Here is a 23,495-nt window from a genome sequence, read left to right as displayed (position 1 = left end):
AAAAGAGTTTTGGATACATTTTACTGTAAAAGAGTAAACGAAATTTTTTTTTTTTTTTTTTTACAAAAAAACTTATAGAAATAAGTAAAAAAATATATTTAAATAAATAAAGGTAATTAGTTCATTAGCAGGTATTCCTAGTTAGCCTTTGCCTATCTGGTATGTTTTCTATTACAATAACTAAATGCTCTTGTATAGTAATTGTAACATTCTTATCTTGTCATGTGCACAATTTATTTTGTTTACAATGTTTTATTATTTTATACTTTGTACCAACGTGCATACAGTGGTTTTAAGGAATAACATTGTCTAGCCTGGATTCTTAAAACCAGATGAATTCAGCCCGATAAACAAGATAATCAGATATTCCTGATATTGATATTGCAATTTTTTATGCAGCAAAATATCAGCTTTATAGATACACTATGATAACATCACTTACAAAAAATATCACATTGTGACATTGCAGCTTGTACATTTGGTATCTATATATATCTGCATATTTTCGCACTCAGTCACAACTTTATAAAAATAAGGAGATGTGGTATGATTGCCAATGAGGCAACTATCCACCCAAGTTCAAATGAAATGGATGTAAGCAATTATAGGCAACCGTACGGCCTTCAACAATTAGAAAATTCCATACCGTATAGTCGGCTACTGGTGTCGTTGGGTTGCCTTGTTATTTACATCAGAGGAGGTTTCTGATGACGTTTATCCTACACCTACTTTTATGCATGTTAGACTAACTATATGATCAGTATAGCATATAATGCAACATCAAATTGAAACAAATATAAAAAGTCATGTATGTTGGTTTCTTGAGAATCTTGACTTTCTATCAGTGATAATAATTCAAAAAAAATATATTATTTAAGACTATTTAGCGCTAAACAAAAAAGAACTTCTTGCCAACTGAGTTTGACATCATATGTGCATATGATCACATTCTGCAGACGCTAGTTCATGAATTTGCTTGACGTGGTTTTGTATATATGTTTTACTTTATGCCACTGAGTATTCAAATTAAACGGTGCCCATTTTACTGCCTTATGGAGATGCGCATTTCCACAGTTAATGTCTCTCTACGTTATGCTTGACTCCAAAATATTTGAAACTGACCAAAACCTTTACAGACCAGTTGAAGAGCTGATTAATCAAGTAGGTGAAAAAAGTATTGCCAAACCCGGACAATGCATGGACATCATCCTTTATTCGACATATTGAAGAGAAAAAAATGAACTGCAAAGGTATACAATATCTCATTGGAAGCTATCATACGATTAAAGAAATCTATAGCTTTATATAGCCTAGTTGGTCGAATGGCCCAGGGCGTAAAACACAGTGCAATGGGGTGTCTCAACAAACGTCAAATGAGAGATAAACAAGATGATGGAGATGGACATTGCGTCCTTACTATAGGAATGAGAGCTGTATGCAAGAGTTGTACGAAGAATGATCAATGTTGATGACATATTCGGCACTTTACTATTAAAGTGATATTGTACTAATATTGAGGAACATTGTCCCTTGCAATATACCATGTATTGCAATACTCACAAGATCGTGGAATTTGATATGCTAATACTGAAACATAGACATAGAACACTTTGTTTTATATTTCGGCATATTATAAAACACATAAACCATAAGCTCTGGTGAGCTCTTTGCCGAATCTAAAAAAGGACAATATTCCTCAATATTAATGAAATAACCCTATAATATCTGCATGGTGGCCGTTGTTGAAATCCGGGGCAAAGGAATATATGAGGTAATTTGAATATCAGTGATGTTATCTGGAAAGAGATGTGGTATGATTGTCAATGAGACAAATATCTACCAATGTTAAAATGACGTGGATAAAAGCAATCGAAGGTCACCATACGGCCTTCAACAATGAGCAAACCCCGTACTGTATATTGTTAGCTATATAAGGCCCCGAGTCCACATGACATAATGTGAAACAATTCAAATGGAACAACTGAAGGCCTGATTTATAGCCATATGATTTACGAAAAAACAAATATGACAGCCATGAACGAACGACAACCACTGAATAACAGATTCCTGACTTTAGACAGGTAAATAAAGAAAGTTGCGAGGTATAACATGTTTGTGAGCCTTCAACCCTCTCCTAGCCTGGGACAGTGCCAGACTATTCTTCATATTTGTTTTGCTGCATTTTTAAAATTTTGTTTAGACCAGGTAATTAACAAGCATAGGCGGATCCAGGGGGAGGGGGGGGGCCTTGGGGGCCGCCCCCCCCCCCTTTCGTGGGAAAAATTTGTTTGATTATATAGGGAATCACTGAAGCATGACTGTAGCGGGCCCCCCCTTAGGTCAGTCAGTGGGCCCCCCTTATGAAAAGTTCTGGATCCGCCACTGAACAAGTTAAAGTTATACCCCAAAAAAATCCGTTCATAACTTCTAATTCTGTACACCAGGCGCGCGTTTAGTCTTAAAAGACTCATCAGTTACGCTCAAATCAAAGTTAAAAGGCCAAATAAAGTACGATGTTGAAGACCATTGAGGGCCCAAAAAAGGTGTTTGCCAAATACAATACAGATAAGGTTATCTATTCCTGGTGTAGAAACTCCTTAATATTTCAAACAATTCAAAGTTTTGTTTATTTTCTCAGGTGAACCACTGATAATTGTGACCAAGGACGTATGTTAGTTATACGTCCTTGTTGTGACATATGGTTAATTACAGATCAATATGGCACTGATTTTTAAGTTGAATTGATCAACTTACATACTTTTATTCATACAGATTCAATTGTTTACCGTACTTTCCTTTATAAACGGAAAAGTTACATCTGATTAATCCATAACAATTCATCTTTGTGACATAGTTTACAGAATAGTTTGAAGTAGTTTAGATATTTAAGTAGCCCCGGACACTGAAAATCAAATAATGGTTGATTACTACTATATGTTTTGTTCTAGTCAGAAGTTTCTAATTCTTTCATTTTTTAGTCCAAGTCAGTTTCAAAATTGAAAAGTTGTGTGAAAGAACGGATTTTAAGGAATATCGACTGATCTACTTGTCCGTCTATCGTTTTAACGAGCTGGGACGTAAGACTCTTAACTGAAATCTGGGACCAACAGATAATAGGTTCATCATTAATTAGTCCCAGCTGATCATGATAACGTTTCGCCTAAGCCTCGTTGAATACTTTTGTGTGGAGTGCATCAATCAATTTCCAATCAGCAATGCGTTTTATGTTAGTACGTTTTATACCGTCTATCGTAACAACATGTTTGCATAGATTGTTTATATTTAGAACACGTGTGTTCTGACAGAATGGGAAAGAAAAACAAAAAAGACAAGCAAGGAAAGGGAAAAGAAAAGACAGATTTAAAAACAGAGAAGAATGCTGCAAAACGTGCTAAGAAAGAACTTGCATCTAAGGGCGAAGTACGTCTAAATGTTTTCCCTACTTATACAAGAATATCCGAATAACCAGTTATTTGCCAAATTTATATTGGTGGATTTCTACCATTTTGCGGCCACCATCAATATACTGATTATTTTAATTATTGATTATTATACTCAATTCTGGTATAAACAACATGATGACATATAATTGATTCTGACACTTCTTGCTGCATTTTGTTAGAGAAAAGCAAAAACTACAATGACCTTCCTTTTCCTACTTACAAATTCTGAGTTTTCATTTATTAAATCTTATTTTTGTTCAGTACATACCTGTCAACCTATGACAATGAAAATGCAGGTGATGACCTGCATAGAAGAATGAAATCTCAGGTCATAACGCGTATACACTTTTTCGAGCTGAATTTCAGTATTTAGGGGACATTTTTCTTATAATTTATATCAAAGTGTCCAACACATGTCCACATGTTTAAGTAATTTAAAATTGTACATTTTATTATTTCTTTGCACTTGGAGGCCATTGATAGATTTGTGTTACATTGCCTTTATTCCTGATTTTATTCAGTCCATGACATTCAATGTTCCACTATTTGTTTTCTTTGCATATATTTGTGCAGCTGTTATACAGTAGAATATATCTACTACTGGAAGTGTTTAACAACCTTGAATGGCTGTAAAACAGTGGTTGATATTAGAATATAATAAAATAAAGTTAAACAATTAAAGGAGGTATAGATGAAAAAAGTAATTTTCAAAATTTTTATTTTTTAATTGTTCTAAGGTAGAACAATAAGAAAGTATTATTCTGATATGTTTTTGCATTCAATTCATTTTAGATTTAATCTTTCTACAAAAAAAACATAAGTTCAAGGATTATATTGTAAATTGACAAAAAGGGGAAGTAACTCAAATTGTTTTTAAAACAACTTTGAAATACACAAATTATTTACGACCTAAAGCTAAGGTAATTGGTGTTAATTAACAGTGTGTTTGACACCAAAGCTACCAAGTGAAGCCATGCACTGAAATGGGTCACTTGAGCTGAGTTTACACAGCTAGTTGAACTTCTTGTCCAGGAAGAATTACGAATTTGCCGGTATTTTAAAGATATCAGTTTATATCTAATCAGTCTGAAGGCTTAGGAATCTGGGTGAAAACGGGTTGTTTTCCGAATTCCCCGGTTATTTGGTCACCCGGCGGATGTTCCGGGTGACCCCTCAGAATTGTGAAAATCTTGGGTCACACCCGCAGGATCCAGGTCAGTTGATAGGTATGTCAGTAGTCTCCTGCTGATCTGTCCATTTCAACTTAACAACCCTTTAAGTTTGAACTGATGCAGGCTTAGGAAACCAGTCATAAATATCCATCAATTAGTGGATTATACCTTAATTTTCACAAAATGCAGCACAAGAAGTCAGAAGCAATTACATGTCACCAATGAGAACTCATCAAGGTATATATGTTACAGTGAATTTGTAGAATCATTAGTGATTATGTATAACTCTGAAAATGACCAGTGATTTTACATAATCACTGAAAATTTTAAGAAGTATTTTACAAATTCCCTGAAATGATTTCAGGGATTACATTTATCAATAACACAAAGATCCTTTGCTTGATAAACTTGAATAAATCAAATATAGACAAATAAATCATATGTACTACCCCTTTATGGTTTAAGTGGACAGTTTTCATTCTGTGTCTATTCATCATATCAAATAAAGAATAGCGAAAAATGATCTAAAAAATATAAATAATAAAAAATCAGGGACCCCCTAACCAGACTCTCATATTAGATGTCATCCAAATTTGCAATGTAACAATGAAAAAATTCTTTTGAGGTTTTAGATAGAATACATGCTTTTGATGGTTCTGTTGACAGTTATGATTTTTCTACTCTCTACACTACACTTCCACACAATCTAATAAAGAAAAAAATTTCATATTTAATAAAATGGTCTTTCGAAAAAATCTCATTGTAAATTTATTTGCTGTAACTCGTTTAAAGCCTTTTTCTGTGACGATAAAGGAAAGTATGCTAGATACACTTACTAGAAATGTGAGGATGTGATTGAAGCTTTAAATTTTCTCCTGGACAACATGTATGTATGTTTCGGCGATAAAGTGTATCGTCAGGTAGTAGGTATTCCTATGGGCACTAACTGCGCCCCTTTAATAGCAGATTTATTCCTGTATTGCTATGAATCTCAGTTTATGACCAGACTCAGTAGAGACACATCATTGTTACATTTGGTTGATACATTCAACAATACCTACCGTTATCTGGATGATATTTTTTCGTTAAATAATCCAGAGTTCTCTAAATATACTACCAAAATTTACCCAAAAGAACTTACTTTAACTAAATCTAACATAAACAGCAGCTGTTGTCCATTTCTAGATTTAGACATTTCAATTTCTAAAGGGAAACTCCATACTAAAATTTACGACAAAAGAGACAATTTTTCATTCCCTATTGTTAAATTTTCTTTTTTAGACGGCGATGTGCCTTTGGCTCCATCATACAGTGTTTATATATCCCAACTCGTTTGGTATGCCCATGTGTGTAGTGATGTCATAGATTTTAACGAACGTAATCAATGCATCACTGGTAAATTATTAAGTCAGGGATTTCGTTACCATAAATTACTTAAAACTTTTACTAAATTCTTTCATAGATACAAAGATTTGATTAGTAAATTTGGCTGTACCTGTAGAAAACTTATTAAAAATGGTATTTCACATCCTAAATTTTATGTTAATATTGAACTTAAAGCGCGAAAATCATTATGTGATCCGTGTAAACTCATCGAACCTTTAAGCAAACTTATTAGTAAGGGTTATCGTACCAATGTTGTAATTAGATCTCTGAATATAGTTTACATTGGCACTAATATCGATTTTGTCATTAGCAAATTAAAACATAACTAAATTTGTATTTTCTTTTCAAACGGGATGTATAGAGACACACACACGTTCATTTTTGTCGAGCCTTCGACTTTTGTCGAAAAAGCAAGACATAGCGATCCTACATTCAGACGTCGGCGGCGGCGGCGTCCACAAATATTCACTCTGTGGTTAAAGTTTTTGAAATTTTAATAACTTTCTTAAACTATCCTGGATTTATACCAAACTTGGACAGAAGCTTGTTTATGATCATAAGATAATATATACATTTATTTTTGGCATTGCACAAGTCATGTCTTCTTTGACTGTTCATGACGTTAAAATACTTAATCCCTGGGATGTATTTTAGTTGATTTTAGTCTCTGATGCATGATTTTTTATTATTAATTGTTTTGGCTTTTAACTAGCTGTCAGTAACTGCCAGTGCTCCCAAATCGTATTTTCTTTTTAATTTGACCTGTTGATACTATTTGTAATGCTTTTTTGTTATTTAATGTTAACATGGATCTTGTCTATATACCAGCTTTGATTATTTGGTATTACTACAAATTTTCACTTCTTTGTACTATGAACATCAAAATTATTTCATTTTTCCTTAGATGCTGTTCTTGGACCTGTACAGGAAGTTTTATCTAGCACTAATTGTATAGTTTTATTGTTGATATTCACCCCATATGTACCAAGTGTTAGATTAGTTTTATTGATTTAAAGAAATTTCTTGGTATTCCTAAACGGAAGATTTTATACACACAGAAGAAGAAGTATACTTACAACAAAATTATTTTCATTTACCTGTGTATAATATGACGCAGGTTTCTTCAAAAGTGATGAATTTCTAAAAATTGTTTGACATTTCACAGTGATATCATACTTTAACTTTGTTTAAACCTGTTTATTTACTTTTGACTTTAATTATTTATCCCTTGTAATTTTTTATAAACTATGTATTTGCATTCAGGTGTCACAGGTCAAATTTATTCGTTCATTGTGTGTTAATTTACGTTTTTTGATTGAGTTAAGCCTTCCAATTGATATTTTATAGTGTGTTTTTCTATGTTGTGATGTTATACTATTGTTTCAGAAAAGGGAGAAGGTTTGGTACCATGTTTAATCCCCCTGCAAATGTTTGCACCTGTCCTAAGTCAGGAATCTGATTACAGTAGTTGTCGTCTGTTTATGTAGTTCATACATGTTTCTCGTTTCTCGTTTTTATATAGAGTAGACCGTTGGTTTTTCCTTTTGAATGGTTTTACACTAGTAATTTTTTGGGGCCCTTTATAGCTTGCTGTTCGGTGTGAGCCAATGCTCCGTATTGAAGGCCGTACCTTGACCTATAATGGTTTACTTTTATAAATTGTAACTTGGATGGAGAGTTGTCTCATTGGCACTCATACCACATCTTCCTATATCTGTTATATTTTTAAGGTTTATGTGGACCTTTTGGTTAAAATGACTGTGTTTTCACCTCAAAATGTACAGACAAACCTAAGTCCGTAGTATCTGGAAATGTTTTAAGCCATAGCATGCCCTAGATATAAAATAAAATTCAAATGCATTTTATGTTTTAGAAAACTAAATACTTAACTGGATCAGGGATCTCCATGAAGGAAAATTTAACAATGGAGGAATTTTCACCATCACAAAACCCCACGTCTACAGTGTGGCATAATCAAAAGTATTTCATTCCTCCATTTCTATGTAAGGAATGGTGAATAGACTGATATATTGCTTGTTATATTTATTTCATTATAGAATAACCAATATTTTCATTAATTGTCATTTGTAACAATTCCAGTCTCAAGCCTGCATGGCTTCCCCTTAGTCAAGAATGACCACAAACTGTCCTTAAGGTTCCTATGTCGTTTTCTTGCCATTTTGGTAATTGTTTAGGACTTAAAAATCAGTGGGATCTTTTCTCAAATTTGGAAGTCATGAACCGGTATTGACGATTTGCAGCATCAACAAGAAGAAGTTTCATACCTGTTTTGTAAAACATTGAATAAAGATTTGGAGGTAAAACGTTTACAACTTCAATGGTTTTAATGACTTTAAATTGCAAATTTCATAGTAATAGACTATGCAACATGCATCTTTCGATTCTGAATGTAAACCAGATGTACTAATTTGATTGTAAACTGCTAAATGAATTCGGAATAACGATACGAAATTTCTTCAGATTATCAAGTTGCAGTTATATATATATAATTAATATTCATGTATTTATTTTTATACGACCGCAAAAATTTTTGCGGTCATATATTGGTATGACGTTGTCGTCGTTGTCGTCCTGCGTCGTCCGAAGACACATTGGTTTTCGCACTCTAACTTTAGTTTAAGTGAATGGATCTCTATGAAATTTTACCATAAGATTCAATACCACAAAAGGATGGTTGGGATTGATTTTGGGGTTATGGTACCAACAGTTAAGGAATTAGGGGCCAAAAATAAGCATTTTTGTAACTTCCAGACATAACTTGTGTGTTAGTGTATGGATCTCTCTGACATTGTACCACAAGGTTTCATATCACAAAGGGAATGCTGGGATTTATTTTGGGGGTAATTGCCTCAAAATATATGAAATTAGGGGCCAAAAAAGGGGCAAAAAACAAGCATTTTTCTAGTTTCATGACAATAACTTGTGTGTTAGTGTATGGATCTTTCTGAAATTGTACTACAAGGTTCCATATCACAAAGGGAAAGCTGGAATTGAGTTTGGGGGTAATTGCCCGAAACGTTTAGAAATAAGGGGCCAAAATGGGGCCTAAAATAAGCATTTTTCTAGTTTCCAGACAATAACTTGTGTTCAAGTGTATGGATCTCTCTGAAATTGTACTGCAAGGTACCATACCACAAAGGGAAGGCTGGGATTGAGTTTGGGGGTGATGAATCATTCAAAAAATTTGGGGGGGGGGGATTTTTTTTTTTTCCTTTTTTTTTCTTTTAAAATTTTCCATTTTAAGTTGGTTATTTCTGATTTATATTTAAAAGCAAATAATAATGATATGGTAGGAGATACACACCAAACAGGTTGTGTAAATTATTATATAATAAGTATTATGCAATAGCAAGAAATTTTCAATTGCACAGTATTGCACAATAGCAAGAAATCTTCAATTGCACAGTATTGCGCAATAGCAAGAAATCTTCAATTGCACAGTATTGCGCAATAGCAAGAAATATCCAATAGCACAAAATTGCGCAATAGCAAGAAATTGTCAATTGTGCAGTATTGCGCAATAGCAAGAAATATTCAATTGCACAGTATTGTGCAAAAGAAGATGCTTCGTATAAATTGCTTATTTCTTGACCATTTTCAATGGGGTTTTATTCTTGAATTTTTGGGGTTCTTTAATATGCTGAATCTAACCATGTATTAAGTTTTTGGATTTTGGGCCCCGTTTTTAAATTGGTCCACATTGAGGTCCAAAGGGTCCAAAATTAAACTTTGTTTGATTTCATCAAAAATTGAATTATTGGGGTTCTTTGATATGCCAAATCTAACCGTGTATTTAGATTCTTAATTTTTGGTTCCGTTTTCATATTGGTCTACATTAAGGTCCAAAGGGTCCAAAATTAAACTAAGTTTGATTTTAACAAAAATTGAATTCTTAGGGTTCTTTGATATGCTGAATCTAAACATGTATTTAGATTTTTGATTATGGGCCCAGTTTTCAAGTTGGTCCAAATCGGGGTCCAAAATTAAACTTTGTTTGATTTCAACAAAAATTGAATATATGGGGTTCTTTAATATGCTGAATCTAACCATGTATTTAGATTTTTGATTTTTGGGCCCTGTTATCAACTTTGTCCACATTGAGGTCAAAAGGGTCCAAAATTAAACTTTGTTTGATTTCATCAAAAATTGAATTCTTGGGGTTCTTTGATATTCTGAATCTAACCATGTATTTAGATTTTGGATATTGGACCATAATAGGTGAATGTCCAATTTAAAATTTTTAAGTTCTTAGACCACATTCATTCTGTGTCAGAAACCTATGCTGTGTCAAATATTTAATCACAATCCAAATTCAGAGCTGTATCAAGCTTGAATGTTGTGTCCATACTTGCCCCAACTGTTCAGGGTTCGACCTCTGCGGTTGTATCAAGCTGCGCCCTGCGGAGCATTTTATTAAACTTGTAAAGGGATTCAATATTATCGATAATTGCTGTACTGGTGTTTTTTGGCATGAAATTATGTACTGTTTTACGTCTTATTTTGTACTTGTTTAAAAAGGGGGATGCTGATTGCGTAAGTCAATATAATGGCATGTGTTCGACTTGTTAAACTTTATTGTTTGTAACTGGATTTAAAAATTTTTTTTTTTATTCAAATTTTCATTAGCATTTGCTGTAACGTAATTAAATAGTGCAGTCAATCGTCTATCTTGATGAAGTGTTTGTTATCCTGTCAGGGGTGTGTTGATCTACCTGTACAAGTGATTATCAATCTTCAGCTGTTATCCCTCAGGGCTTTAAAACTGTAATCAGGAGGACCCTTTGGATTATAATACAATAAGGGTTGTACAATTACCCGGTACATGCAATTAATTATAAAAAAATGGCGGCAGCTAATGAAACGAAAACACATTTTTGACAATGGCGGGGATCATTTGATGATGGCAGAAGATAATTTAACGATGGTGGGGATCATTTGACGATGGCGGAAGATATTTTAATGATGGCAGTGCGCCATCTTAAAACAGGTCATGGAGATGATCCCTGCTGGATTTTAAAGTGCACATTTTTTTGTTCACATGAACCTTAACAAAGCTTTACATCTAAAAGAGAGGCTATCATTGAAGATACCAAAAGGATTCTCAAACTAATAAGTTGAAAACAAACTGACAAGGCCATAGCATATACATGCATAGATGTCCAGAATATTGCTCTTTAAACCCTTTTTGTGACTTTTTTCAACTATGAATCTATAAGATCATTCAAAAGTTAATTTGAGCTGGATTCGCTGTAACTTCATTTACCGGTAAATTTAATCTATTCCTATTGCCAAAAAATCATGTTTCTCCAGCTAGAAATTTTTTACCTGTTAACAAAAATATCAAATGTTGTAGAAATATGAACACACCACCTTACATCTGAGTATTCCCTGAAGTTTGATATGTTGCCTACAATCTGTAAGATAACACCTTGCACCCTAATGGCTAGATATTTAAATTGAAAGCCTGGAACAGTTTAATTTGCAGAAAATCAAAAGATATAATGCCCAGCTTTGATATATGTAAAAACAGTCTGCATACTAGCTTGAAAACTGAATGAGATGTCAACCATACAAATCCTTTACACTACATGCATTATATTATAAAAAAAATTCAACAACCTGTCATTTGTGGAAAATTTTAAGAGAATGAAACAGACAACACTCCCTTGGTATTTATGGATACAATCTGCATGATATGAAAGTTTTTGGTTGAAATCTGTAGGAGTAGTTTTCCAGACAAACTATCCATCCTTTGTTGGGTGGAAGGAATGACAAAATAATAACCCATCAACCTTGGAGGAGATAAATGAAAAATTATTTTGTGATTACCATAGTTATCGACTTTATTTATATTTATTATATTATAGGATGACATAGAAAAATTAATAGCAGAATTTCAAGAACAAGATAAGTCAAGGACACAGGTGATAGAAGAAAAATGTCCTCCTCCATCACCAAGGTAACTCAAACATTTATACCTACAATGTAATTATAAAGTTACTGAGGAGAAATGTAATCTCTCATCACCCAAGTTGATACACACATTACCAATATAATACAAGTACTAGTGACAGGTGTGACATTACTGTTGTTTTTATTAATTAAAGAATAAGAATATGTCAGCCTAACCTGAGTCAAGTCCAAATGGCCCTTGATTTTTTTTTTTTAGAAAATTGCAGTACAAAAAAAAAAACATTACATTATCTTAAGACAAGACACTTTGAATATTTGGTCCCATACATTATATAGAAGTTAAAAGTTTGCAATATAATTTGATAGATGCAAAACACAATATTGGAGATGAGGGAACTTTGACTAACAGCAAATTGCTTTAAGTATCTATATCCAGTGAAAATGGACAGAAGATAGTTGTATTTAAGAAAATGAATTCCAAATTATATTAAGAAAATAAGAAATTCTGATTAGTGTATCACATCATTGATTAAAAAAAATAAAAACATTCAAGTACAAGATGGTGGGATCTACAAAAAACAAGAAGGCAACATTAATATGTTTATAAATGAGATTTTCAAATGAGACTAAAATTTCATACACATTTGGGGCAATATGCGCAATTGTTTCTACATAGGCGGTAATGGTAACATTTTCTTTTCTAGCTCAGTCCATATCGTAAACTTGGATATGTATGATGGCTCGTTTCGAAGCTGAGACATTTTCACATATGTGATTAAATTTTCGGGGTACGAAGTGTGATTCATTTTTCCGTAAATTAGCATACCCCGAAAATCCTTTCGTGATAAATCTTCATGGTAAAAAATCCCTTTTTTCACACAATAATTTCTTTGAAAATTTAATACTTTGAATACATTTAATAACTCCATAGTTTTTACACATTTATTCTATGGTCCTCTACTTTCCAGATCAACACAAATGGTTAAGCTCAGTCACTTGTTAAAAATTGAAACATGTCCAATATCACTACACACAGATTTTTTGTTTACACACAACTTTTTGTGTTCCTCAATTGGAGGTGCATTAGGGATATTGACCCATTTCCCACTTGATATTTTTTGGACATATCATTGATGATTTAGCTGATATTACTGTAGATATTCCTTTTATTTTCATATTCTGTATTTACAGGTCAAACACAACATTAAATGCCCATCCAGACAAGGATGAACTTATTATGTTTGGAGGAGAATTTTTTACTGGTTCAAAGGTGAGTGACATGTTGCATGGCTCCATGGAAATGACTGTCTCTACAATACGAGTGGGTTTTTTTTGTATATAGAATTTATGAACGGTTGCCATATTAAAAATATATCAGAAAGCAAGGTTTTAGTTAGAGAACTGCATACCTGCCAACTTTCAGGATTTAGACGTGAACTACACAATTTTGACCCCTCGTCCCAATTGCACAATCGTGAAAAAATCTCTAAAACACAACATATTGAAATTAAAATGATTTTATTTACATAAATTTGCAAATTCCTTAGTATTCTTCCGGTACATGGAACTCCAGTCTGAGACAATAGATAACAAGAGTGCACATGCTGAAATGTCTTGCCTGTTTTACTTATCATTGAATTTATGTTGAAAGTCTGTAATATGAAGGTTTAACTCAGAAGTATTACATAAACTTAACATTGACCAATGAACAATGAAAATGAGGTCAAGGTCATATGAACCCTGCCAGACAGACATGTACACCTTACAATCATTCCATACATCAAATATAGTTGACTTATTGCTAATAGTATCTGATAAACTGACAAAATCACAAAATTTATAATTGACCAATGAACCATGAAAATGAGGTCAAGGTCATATACACCCTGCCAGACAGACATGTACACCTTAAAATCATTCCATACACCAAATATAGTTGACTAATTGCTAATAATATCTCGACATAAACAAAACAACAAAAACTAAAAATTGTCCAATGAACCATGAAAATGAGGTCGAGGTCAGATGAAACCTGGCAGACAGACATGTACACCTGACAATCATTCCATACATCAATTGTAGTGGTCCTATTGCTTATCATGCTTATAGTATCTGAGAAATAGACCAAACCACAAAAATGTTTAGTTTTCCTTTATTATAAGCAGTAAGTCAACTAAATTTGGTGTATGGAATGATTGTACGGGGTACATGTCCGACTGACAGATTTCATCTGAACTTGACCTCAATTTCATGGTTCATTGAACAATATTTAGTTTTTGTGGTATGGTATGGACGGTAGATTTTTCTTCACATAAATATTTCAGGACATTTGATTCATTTTAATAAATAAAGGATTTAAAAACTGAAAAAAATATATGGCAATCATACCACATCTTCTTTTTTATATGAGCATTACATAACCAGCTGATAATTTTTTTACACAAACATCGTGGTGATGTTTCTGATAAAAATCACTCCAGCCCTTTCATATATATAGCAGTGGTCAGGGCTAGTAACATCTCAGGATTAGGTCTACTCATTATTGCAGAATATTCAATGAATATACCTTTATCGTCTAATTGAATATATCAGGTAATGGGATATTTTTTTGCTGACATTTTGGGTATCCGATTTGCCGGAGTCTCATAATGAGTAGGTATTTAACTTAACAAAAAAATGTGCTTGATGACCACGTCTGCCAACCAACATGGCCGACATGGCTAAAAATAGAGCATAGGGGTAAAATGCAAGTTTGGTCTATTATCTTGAAAATCACTATGAATGGAGAAAATCTTTCAGTGGCGAAAATAAAATGTTCAAAATGATGAGATCTACATATTGTCTATTTATTTCAAAACTGTCAGAGGACTTCTTATATGAGTTATTGCCCTTAAATGATGAATTTTACCGATTTTTTTCATGTTTGCCTAATTTCTGAAAAACTATGATAGATAAGGAGAAACTTTATATTCGAAAAATGATCAACAAGACAAGATCTACAAATAAGGCCACATGGACGAAATCATCAGACGACTCCTTATTTGAGTTATTGCCCTTTTATGACGATTTTAAAAAAAAAAAGTTGTGTTTTTGTTTAATATGTGAACAAGAGTGCATACGCTGAAATGTCTCGCCCAGGGCTTCCAAAACGGTCATATATTCCGGACTTGACCGAAACTTTCATAAAAAGACCGGCTGCTCTCAGCCTCAAACGGTCAAATAGAATTGGTGTGCCACATTTTGTCATTCAAGGCATTTTCATGAAACGGTCATTTCAATTTTTACCAAAATATCGATCGATAAAAATGTCCGTTTGGGGCTTTGGGCATGTCTGTTTGGGCATTTTAGTTTATAATTGTGGCAATCTATTTCACAAATATATTTCGGTCATAATTGGGTTTAATAAAACAGAAGCAGCATATTTCAGATACTTTGAAGTGTCTCAGTTAGTCTAATCCTCTGGGTACATAAATGTACGGCTTGGTCTTTAGCTTGTGTACATCAATAAAAAGTAGAAAAAACACGTTTTCTTTTATTTAAATAACAACAAGCTGTCAAACAATTATCCCTTCAATAAGTTATATTGAAGCCATAAATCATTCACTGATTACAGGTTTGTTACCTTTGATGAGGTGTCCTTAGCTTGTGTTTATCAATAGAATTAATGATGCATAACAATGTACATAAAGGTAATCAGGTAAACGAGGTCAAACATGTAAGCGTGTATGGAACAACATCCTATTTAATTACGCTTTATAGATATTATTTTAAATGAGCATTCAGTTTAAAAAAGTATCCTGATATTTAAAAGTTATTCTTCAAATAAGGATATTTATAAATGAATAAGTATGATATATATTATTTTATTTAACACTGTACATCGTGTTAAATACTGGGGTACTCTCAAGGGGAAAATTTACTAAAATATATAGGAAAAACACAGAGAATAGCTTCGCTTGGGTATACCATGGAAGTATTATATTGACTCCTGTCAATATAATACTTCCATGGGTATACCAAGCTGAGTTGTCCAATAAATAAGGGGGGCGTTCTCTATTCTTGTTTTTCATATTAAAAACTGTTTTTATAATTAAAATCATAAAGACTAATATCCAATCATGACAATCTCCGACTGTTATAAAGACTTTGTCTCAAATTGAACTTTACAAATCTGCCATCATGGGCAAACGTTGTTATATGCTTACATAAAATATCATGTTGTTATTCATTAAATTATTTATCAACTGAGTATGTTTTTATTTATTCCTTATTTTCCAAATCAGGTTGGGAAATTGTACAAAGAAAAATGTTATCACTGTTCAGTAGATTTTACACGGTTTAAAACAATATCCTTCATTGGGCCTCCTCAATGTTATCTATAAATACCGCATCAGTTGTAAAAGTCACGTGGTCAGGTAATCAATACACAAAAAGAAAAGTATCACGTGTATTGATGATCAAGTTGTACTGCAATTAAAGCCAACATCAACAGTTTCAAATAAGATGGCCTTAATTTACAAAGTGTTAAGTACTCACAGAGAGAAGATAGATTATATTAACAGAAACAAAAACATGAGAACAGTCAGGTACTGAAGCTGATTGATGCAATGATGGTTACTGTATTACGATACACAGAAAAATGACACAATACCGAGGATAATATTTTATTTATTTTTAGAATGAAGAAAACAAAACAGTTATAAATAATTTTATTGCATATAACACTACTAATAATTTAGACACATATATCAATTTATGCATCCTCTCACTTACATTTAAGTATCCAGATGATCATTGACCGTCAAAAATATTTCTTTGAAAAATGTCTGGCTGTCGTCAGGAAATTTTGGAAGCCCTGGTCTCGCCTGCTTTACTGACCATTGATTTATGTTGATAGTCCTAAATATAAAGCTTTACTACAAATATCACATAAACTTAACCAGATCCAAGAAAATGAGGTCAAGGTCAGATAAACCAAACCAGAAATACATGTACACCTTACAATCATTCCATACTCAAATATAGTTGACCTATTGCATATAATATTAGAAAAAAAGACCAAAACACAAAAACTTAACTTTAACCACTGAACCATGAAAATGAGGTCAAGGTCAGATGACACCTGCCAGTTGGATATGTACACCTTTCAATCATTCCATACATCAAATATAGTAGACCTTATGATCAGCATGACGATCTACAAATAAGTCATATAGCTGAAATCATCAGTCAACTGCTTGAAGGATTAGTTGCTGTTTAATGACAAATTTTTACGTTTTTGCCTACTATCATGAAAACTATAAAAGATAGATAGACACTTTAAATAGCAAAAGTGAAAAGCAAGACAAGATCTACAAATAAGGAAAACTTTGCCGAAATCGTTGGGTTAGTCTTTATAGGAGTGATTGCCTAAATTGATATTTTTTTACTGTTTTTTGTGTTTTGGCAAAACTAAAGAAAATAGAGAGAAACTGTAAACAGAAAAAATTATCAGCAAGACAAGATCAACAAAAAAAAAAAATTTTTGTCATGAATTCTATTCTAATCTAACAATGTCGGAGAGATTCCATTGTTGAAGATGCTTATAGACCTAGGTGAGGGACACAGGCTCCTTAGAGCCTCTAGTTTTAAGTGAGGTTTATCATTTCTATTGTTCCCTTTAATTTTAGATGTATATGTACAATGACCTACTTTTCTATAACATCAAGAAGAATGAATGGACAAAGGTCACGGCACCAAATGCACCTCCACCAAGAAGTTCACATCAGGTTTGTACTTTATTATATGTCCATCATCTACAGGACATATTATTGTATAACCATTGTCCATCTGTCTGTCACGTCTGTTTCGCACATCTGTCTGTTCACAAAACACACATAAACAGGCCTACCACATCCAGATTTAAGTAAAAATGTTCAAATGTTGCACACTAAAAATAGTTTACTTCATTACTTGGATTGATTTAATGGAAACTTTATACAATTGTTGGAATTAGTGTATATAAGAAACCTTTTGACTTTGAAAATTTAAGGATTTGTCATTACATGGACATTGACTTTAACCGTCAGATTAAAGGCAATTGTTTACATGTCACACACTAGCTGTAGTATGCTTGGATCAAATTACCACAAACTTTACACTGTTGTTGGAATTGGTGAATGTAGGCTGAGTTTTGCATTTGAATTTTTTTAAGGATAAATGTTCCAGTTAAAGGGGATAATTATACTGAAGTATATCCTCATGGTAGTTTTTCTACAGAGCTATTTTATGAACTCCCTGTTAGATGCCCTCTTAATGTTCCATTTTACTTTAGCAAAAATTTCAATATGCACAAGACAGGCATATCATGCACTCTTGTAAGATAAAACAAAAGAATAAATTGTCTTCAGGTAGACAAAAAAATCCTATAAATGAAAAAAATGCTATGCCTTATGAAATAAAAAAGGCTAAAACCTAATTAGACTTATCACCAGGTTTGTACTTACATGAACAACAGGATGGAAGCCACATTTCAGGATCTGCTTACCTTTCCAGAGCACCTGAGATCACCCCTAGTTTTTGGTGGGGTTGCTCAGTCTTTATTTTCTATGTTGTGTTTTGTTTACGGTTGTTTGTCTTTTGGTTGTTTTTTTTTTTTGCCGTATCATTGTCTGTTAATTTTGGACTTATGAGTTTAAATATACAGGATACATTATCTTAGGTTTATATGAATGCATGTTATCATTTTTTGTATATAGGCTGTAACCTTAAAACAAGGCGGGGGACAGCTTTGGATATTTGGTGGAGAATTTGCAAGTCCAACACAATCACAATTTTACCATTACAAAGAATTATGGGTCTTTCATTTGAAAGATAAGAGATGGGAAAAAATTCGGTATGTATATGATTAATGTATTTTGGTTATCAATAAAACAGAGTCAGTAATGAAAATGCTCCAATTAAACATGAAAATACTGCTAATACAAATCAAAGCAAAACATAACTATTTTTGAGGGGGAGATAATTTATAAAAAAGTTGGACTTTTTAAGATACATTGTATGCTAGTTATTATTATGTTTTTTATGCAAACTATCAGTTATCAATTACTGTCTCCTTGCATTTAATGCAAACACAAAAGCTATAGAAAATTTGACATACTGCTGTTTTCTTTAGATACATACTTCATATGTATAAATTATATTTTGTTTGATCCAAATAAGACTGGGAAATGCCAAGTTTTCTGTTATTTGGCATGTCCTGGGAAGATATGTATGTCGGCACATGATGTTATCACTTTATGACGTCCTCAATTTTTATACGACCGCAAAATAATTTTGCAGTCGTATATTGGTATGATGTTGGCGTCGTCGTCGTCGTCATCATCGTCCGAAGACACATTGGTTTTCGCACTCTAACTTTAGTTTAAGTGAATGGATCTCTATGAAATTTTACCATAAGGTTCAATACCACAAAAGGAAGGTTGGGATTGATTTTGGGGGTTATGGTACCAACAGTTAAGGAATAAGGGGCCAAAAAGGGGCCAAAAATAAGCATTTTTGTAACTTCCAGACATAACTTGTGTGTTAGTGTATGGATCTCTCTGACATTGTACCACAAGGTTCCATATCACAAAGGGAATGAAAGGATTGATTTTGGGGGTAATTGCCTCCAAATTTTAGAAATTAGAGCCAAAAAAGGGGCAAAAAACAAGCATTTTTCTAGTTTCATGACAATTACTTGAGTGTTAGTGTATGGATCTTTCTGAAATTGTACTACAAGGTTCCATATCACAAAGGGAAAGCTGAAATTGAGTTTGGGGGTAATTGCCCAAAACGTTTAGGAATAAGGGGCCAAAAATAAGCATTTTTCTAGTTTCCAGAGAATAACTTGTGTTCAAGTGTATGGATCTCTCTGAAATTGTACTGCATGGTACCATACCACAAAGGGAAGGCTGGGATTGATATTGGGGGTAATTTCCTCAAAATTTTAGAAATTAGGGGCAAAAAAGGGGCAAAAAACAAGCATTTTTCTAGTTTCCAGACAATAACTTGTGTTCAAGTGTATGGATCTCTCTGAAATTGTACTGCATGGTACCATACCACAAAGGGAAGGCTGGGATTGATATTGGGGGTAATTTCCTCAAAATTTAGAAATTAGGGGCAAAAAAGGGGCAAAAAACAAGCGTTTTTCTAGTTTCATGACAATAACTTGTGTTCAAGTGTATGGATCTCTCTGAAATTGTACTGCATGGTACCATACCACAAAGGGAAGGCTGGGATTGATATTGGGGGTAATTTCCTCAAAACTTTAGAAATTAGGGGCAAAAAAGGGGCAAAAAACAAGCATTTTTCTAGTTTCCAGACAATAACTTGTGTGTAAGTGTATGGATCTTTATGAAATTGTACTACAAGGTTCCATATCACAAAGGGAAAGCTGGAATTGATGTTGGGGGTAATTGCCTCGAAATTATAGGAATTAGGGGCCAAAAAGGGGCAAAAAACAAGCATTTTTCTAGTTTCCGGACAATAACTTGTGTGTAAGTGTATGGATATTTCTGAAATTGCACTACAAGGTTCAATATCACAAAGGGAAAGCTGGGTTTGAGTTTGGGGGTAATTGCCCAAAACATTTAGGAATTTGAGGCCAAAAAGGGGCCAAAAAACAAGCATTTTTCTAGTTTCCAGACAATTACTTGTGTTCAAGTGTATGGATCTCTCTTAAATTGTACTGCAAGGTACCATACCACAAAGGGAAGGCTGGGATTGAGTTTGGGGGTGATAAATCATAAGGGGGTTCAAAAAATTGGGGGGGGGATTTTTTTTCCCTTTTTTTTAAATTGGTTATTTCTGATTTATATATAAAAGCAAATAATAATGACATGGTTTGAATAGGTAAATTAAAAATTTTTTAAGTTCTTAGACCACATTCATTCTGTGTCAGAAACCTATGCTGAGTCAAATATTTAATCACAATCCAAATTCAGTGCTGTATCAAGCTTGAATGTTGTGTCCATACTTGCCCCAACTGTTCAGGGTTCGACCTCTGAACAGAGACTTTTGTCGCAGAAAGCTCGACATAGGGATAGTGATCCAGCGGCGGCTACGGCGGCGGCGGCGTTAGCTAACTTCTTAAAAGCTTTATATTTTAGAAGGTGGAAGGTCTGGATGCTTCATACTTTGTATATGGATGCCTCATGTTACGAAGTTTCTGTCAGTCACATGTCCAATGTCCTTGACCTCATTTTCATGGTTCAGTGACTACTTGAAAAAAAAGTTAAGATTTTTTGTAATGTTAGATTCTCTCTTATTATAAGTAATAGGATAACTATATTTGGTATGTGCGTACCTTGCAAGGTCCTCATGCCCGTCAGACAGTTTTCACTTGACCTCGACCTCATTTCATGGATCAGTGAACAAGGTTAAGTTTTGGTGGTCAAGTCCATATCTCAGATACTATAAGCAATAGGTCTAGTATATTCGGTGTATGGAAGGACTGTAAGGTGTACATGTCCAACTGGCAGGTGTCATCTGACCTTGACCTCATTTTCATGGTTCAGTGGTTATAGTTAAGTTTTTGTGTTTTGGTCTGTTTTTCTTATACTGTATGCCATAGGTCTATTATATTTGGTGTATGGAATGATTGTAAGGTGTACATGTCTAGCGGGCAGGTGTCATCTGACTTTGACCTCATTTTCATGGTTCAGTGGTCAAAGTTAAGTTTTTGAGTTTTGGTCTTTTTTTCTAATACTATATGCAATAGTTCAACTATATTTGGTATGTGCGTACCTTGCAAGGTCCTCATGCCCGTCACACAGTTTTCACTTGACCTCGACCTCATTTCATGGATCAATGAACAAGGTTAAGTTTTGGTGGTCAAGTCCATATCTCAGATACTATAAGCAATAGGTCTAGTATATTCGGTGTATGGAAGGACTGTAAGGTGTACATGTCCAACTGGCAGGTGTCATCTGACCTTGACCTCATTTTCATGGTTCAGTGGTTATAGTTAAGTTTTTGTGTTTTGGTCTGTTTTTCTTATACTGTATGCCATAGGTCTACTATGTTTGGTGTATGGAATGATTGTAAGGTGTACATGTCTAGCGGGCAGGTGTCTTCTGACCTTGACCTCATTTTCATGGTTCAGTGGTCAAAGTTAAGTTTTTGAGTTTTGATCTTTTTTTCTAATACTTTATGCAATAGGTCATCTATATTTGGTGTATGGAAATATTTTATGATGTACCTGTCAGTCTTGCAGGTTTTATTTGACCTTGACCTCATTTTCTCGGTTCATTGCTCAGTGTTAAGTTTTTGTGTTTTGGTCTGTTTTTCTAATACTATAAGCAATAGGACAACTATATTTGTTGTATGGAAGGATTGCAAGCTGTAGTACATGTCTGCCTGGCATTGTTCATCTGACCTTGACCTCATTTTCTTGGTTCATTGGTCAATGTTTAGTTTTCTTGGTTAAATCTGTATCTTAGAAACTATAAACAATAGGTCAACTATATTTAGTGTATTGAATGATTGTAAGGTGTACATGTATTTCTTGTTTGGTTTATATGACCTTGACCTTATTTTCTTGGATCATGTTAAGTGTATGTGATAGTTGTAGTAAAGCTTTATATTTAGGACTATCAACATAATATCAATGATTAGTAAAGAAGGCGAGACATTTCAGCGTGTGCACTCTTGTTATTACTTTAAAAAGAGTTAAATTCTTAGTTGATGGTGCTAAAAGTATGATTAGTAACTCCAAACAGATTTCCGGTTGTACAGTATTCAAGAAAAACTGAATTTCTGACAATACTCTGTAACTGGTACTAGACAAGTGTAACTGGTACTAGACAAGTTACACCTTTGATATTCATGAACATAAATAAAACTTGAAATATACACATTAATTTTAGAATTTTATTTGGGTTTCAGTGTCCCTGGATCACCATCCAGCAGAAGTGGTCACAGAATGGTTATTTGTAAGAAACAGTTGATTGTGTTTGGAGGTTTCCATGACAACATTAGGTTTGTTAATCATGAATATAACTGGTTGTCTTGAGTATATAAAAATGGTTATCCCCTTGGACCATCAAACAGTAAAACTGTTGCTAGAATGGGCATCTGTTGGGCTGTACAGGATGTATAAATACACAGCTATGTCTGGTAGCAATGGGGACATTAAATCTGATGCCTTTTGTAGGGAGAGATACATGCTCTCTACACGTTAAAGAATCTTTGTAACAACTCTCTTGAGAGGTCTTTAGATGGCCTGTTGCAAGGCAAAATTTTCTGCGCCTATCTAACATACTCTCATTTTCCTATGGTTATCCAAATTGTGTGCCATTCATGCCAGTTGACCTATTGACCCTGCAGAACCTTTATTTGTATAAATTGTTAGTTTGTTCTCATTGTGAATATAAATTATTTGTCACTGAACATAAGGCAAACAAAAATCTCTCAAAATGTATCTACAATTTTAATAGATCTCATTTAAAGAGTACATAAACATAAGAATTTTTTTAAATCTGAATCATTCAAAAATTTTATACAAATTTAAGCATAGTTAAAATGCCACGATTGATATTTA

The 23,495-nt window shown here is 33.5% G+C and overlaps 1 protein-coding gene across 1 annotated transcript in view; it reads left to right on the top strand.

The window, feature by feature from the left end:
* The first annotated feature begins 3,251 nt into the window (after window positions 1-3,251).
* LOC127702675 (kelch domain-containing protein 4-like) overlaps window positions 3,252-23,495 on the top strand; it is a 43,029-nt gene continuing 22,785 nt past the window's right edge. The window contains exons 1-6 of the mRNA XM_052206975.1: window positions 3,252-3,420; window positions 11,890-11,981; window positions 13,127-13,205; window positions 17,605-17,703; window positions 18,673-18,809; window positions 22,841-22,933. Coding sequence (XP_052062935.1) covers window positions 3,307-3,420; window positions 11,890-11,981; window positions 13,127-13,205; window positions 17,605-17,703; window positions 18,673-18,809; window positions 22,841-22,933 — 614 coding nt within the window. The 5' untranslated portion in view covers window positions 3,252-3,306. The remainder of the gene's footprint in view (window positions 3,421-11,889; window positions 11,982-13,126; window positions 13,206-17,604; window positions 17,704-18,672; window positions 18,810-22,840; window positions 22,934-23,495) is intronic.

The sequence above is a fragment of the Mytilus californianus genome, unplaced genomic scaffold (assembly GCF_021869535.1).
Source record: "Mytilus californianus isolate M0D057914Y unplaced genomic scaffold, xbMytCali1.0.p SCAF_5, whole genome shotgun sequence".
NCBI lineage: Eukaryota > Metazoa > Mollusca > Bivalvia > Mytilida > Mytilidae > Mytilus > Mytilus californianus.
This window is presented reverse-complemented; position numbering and strand designations above follow the sequence as displayed.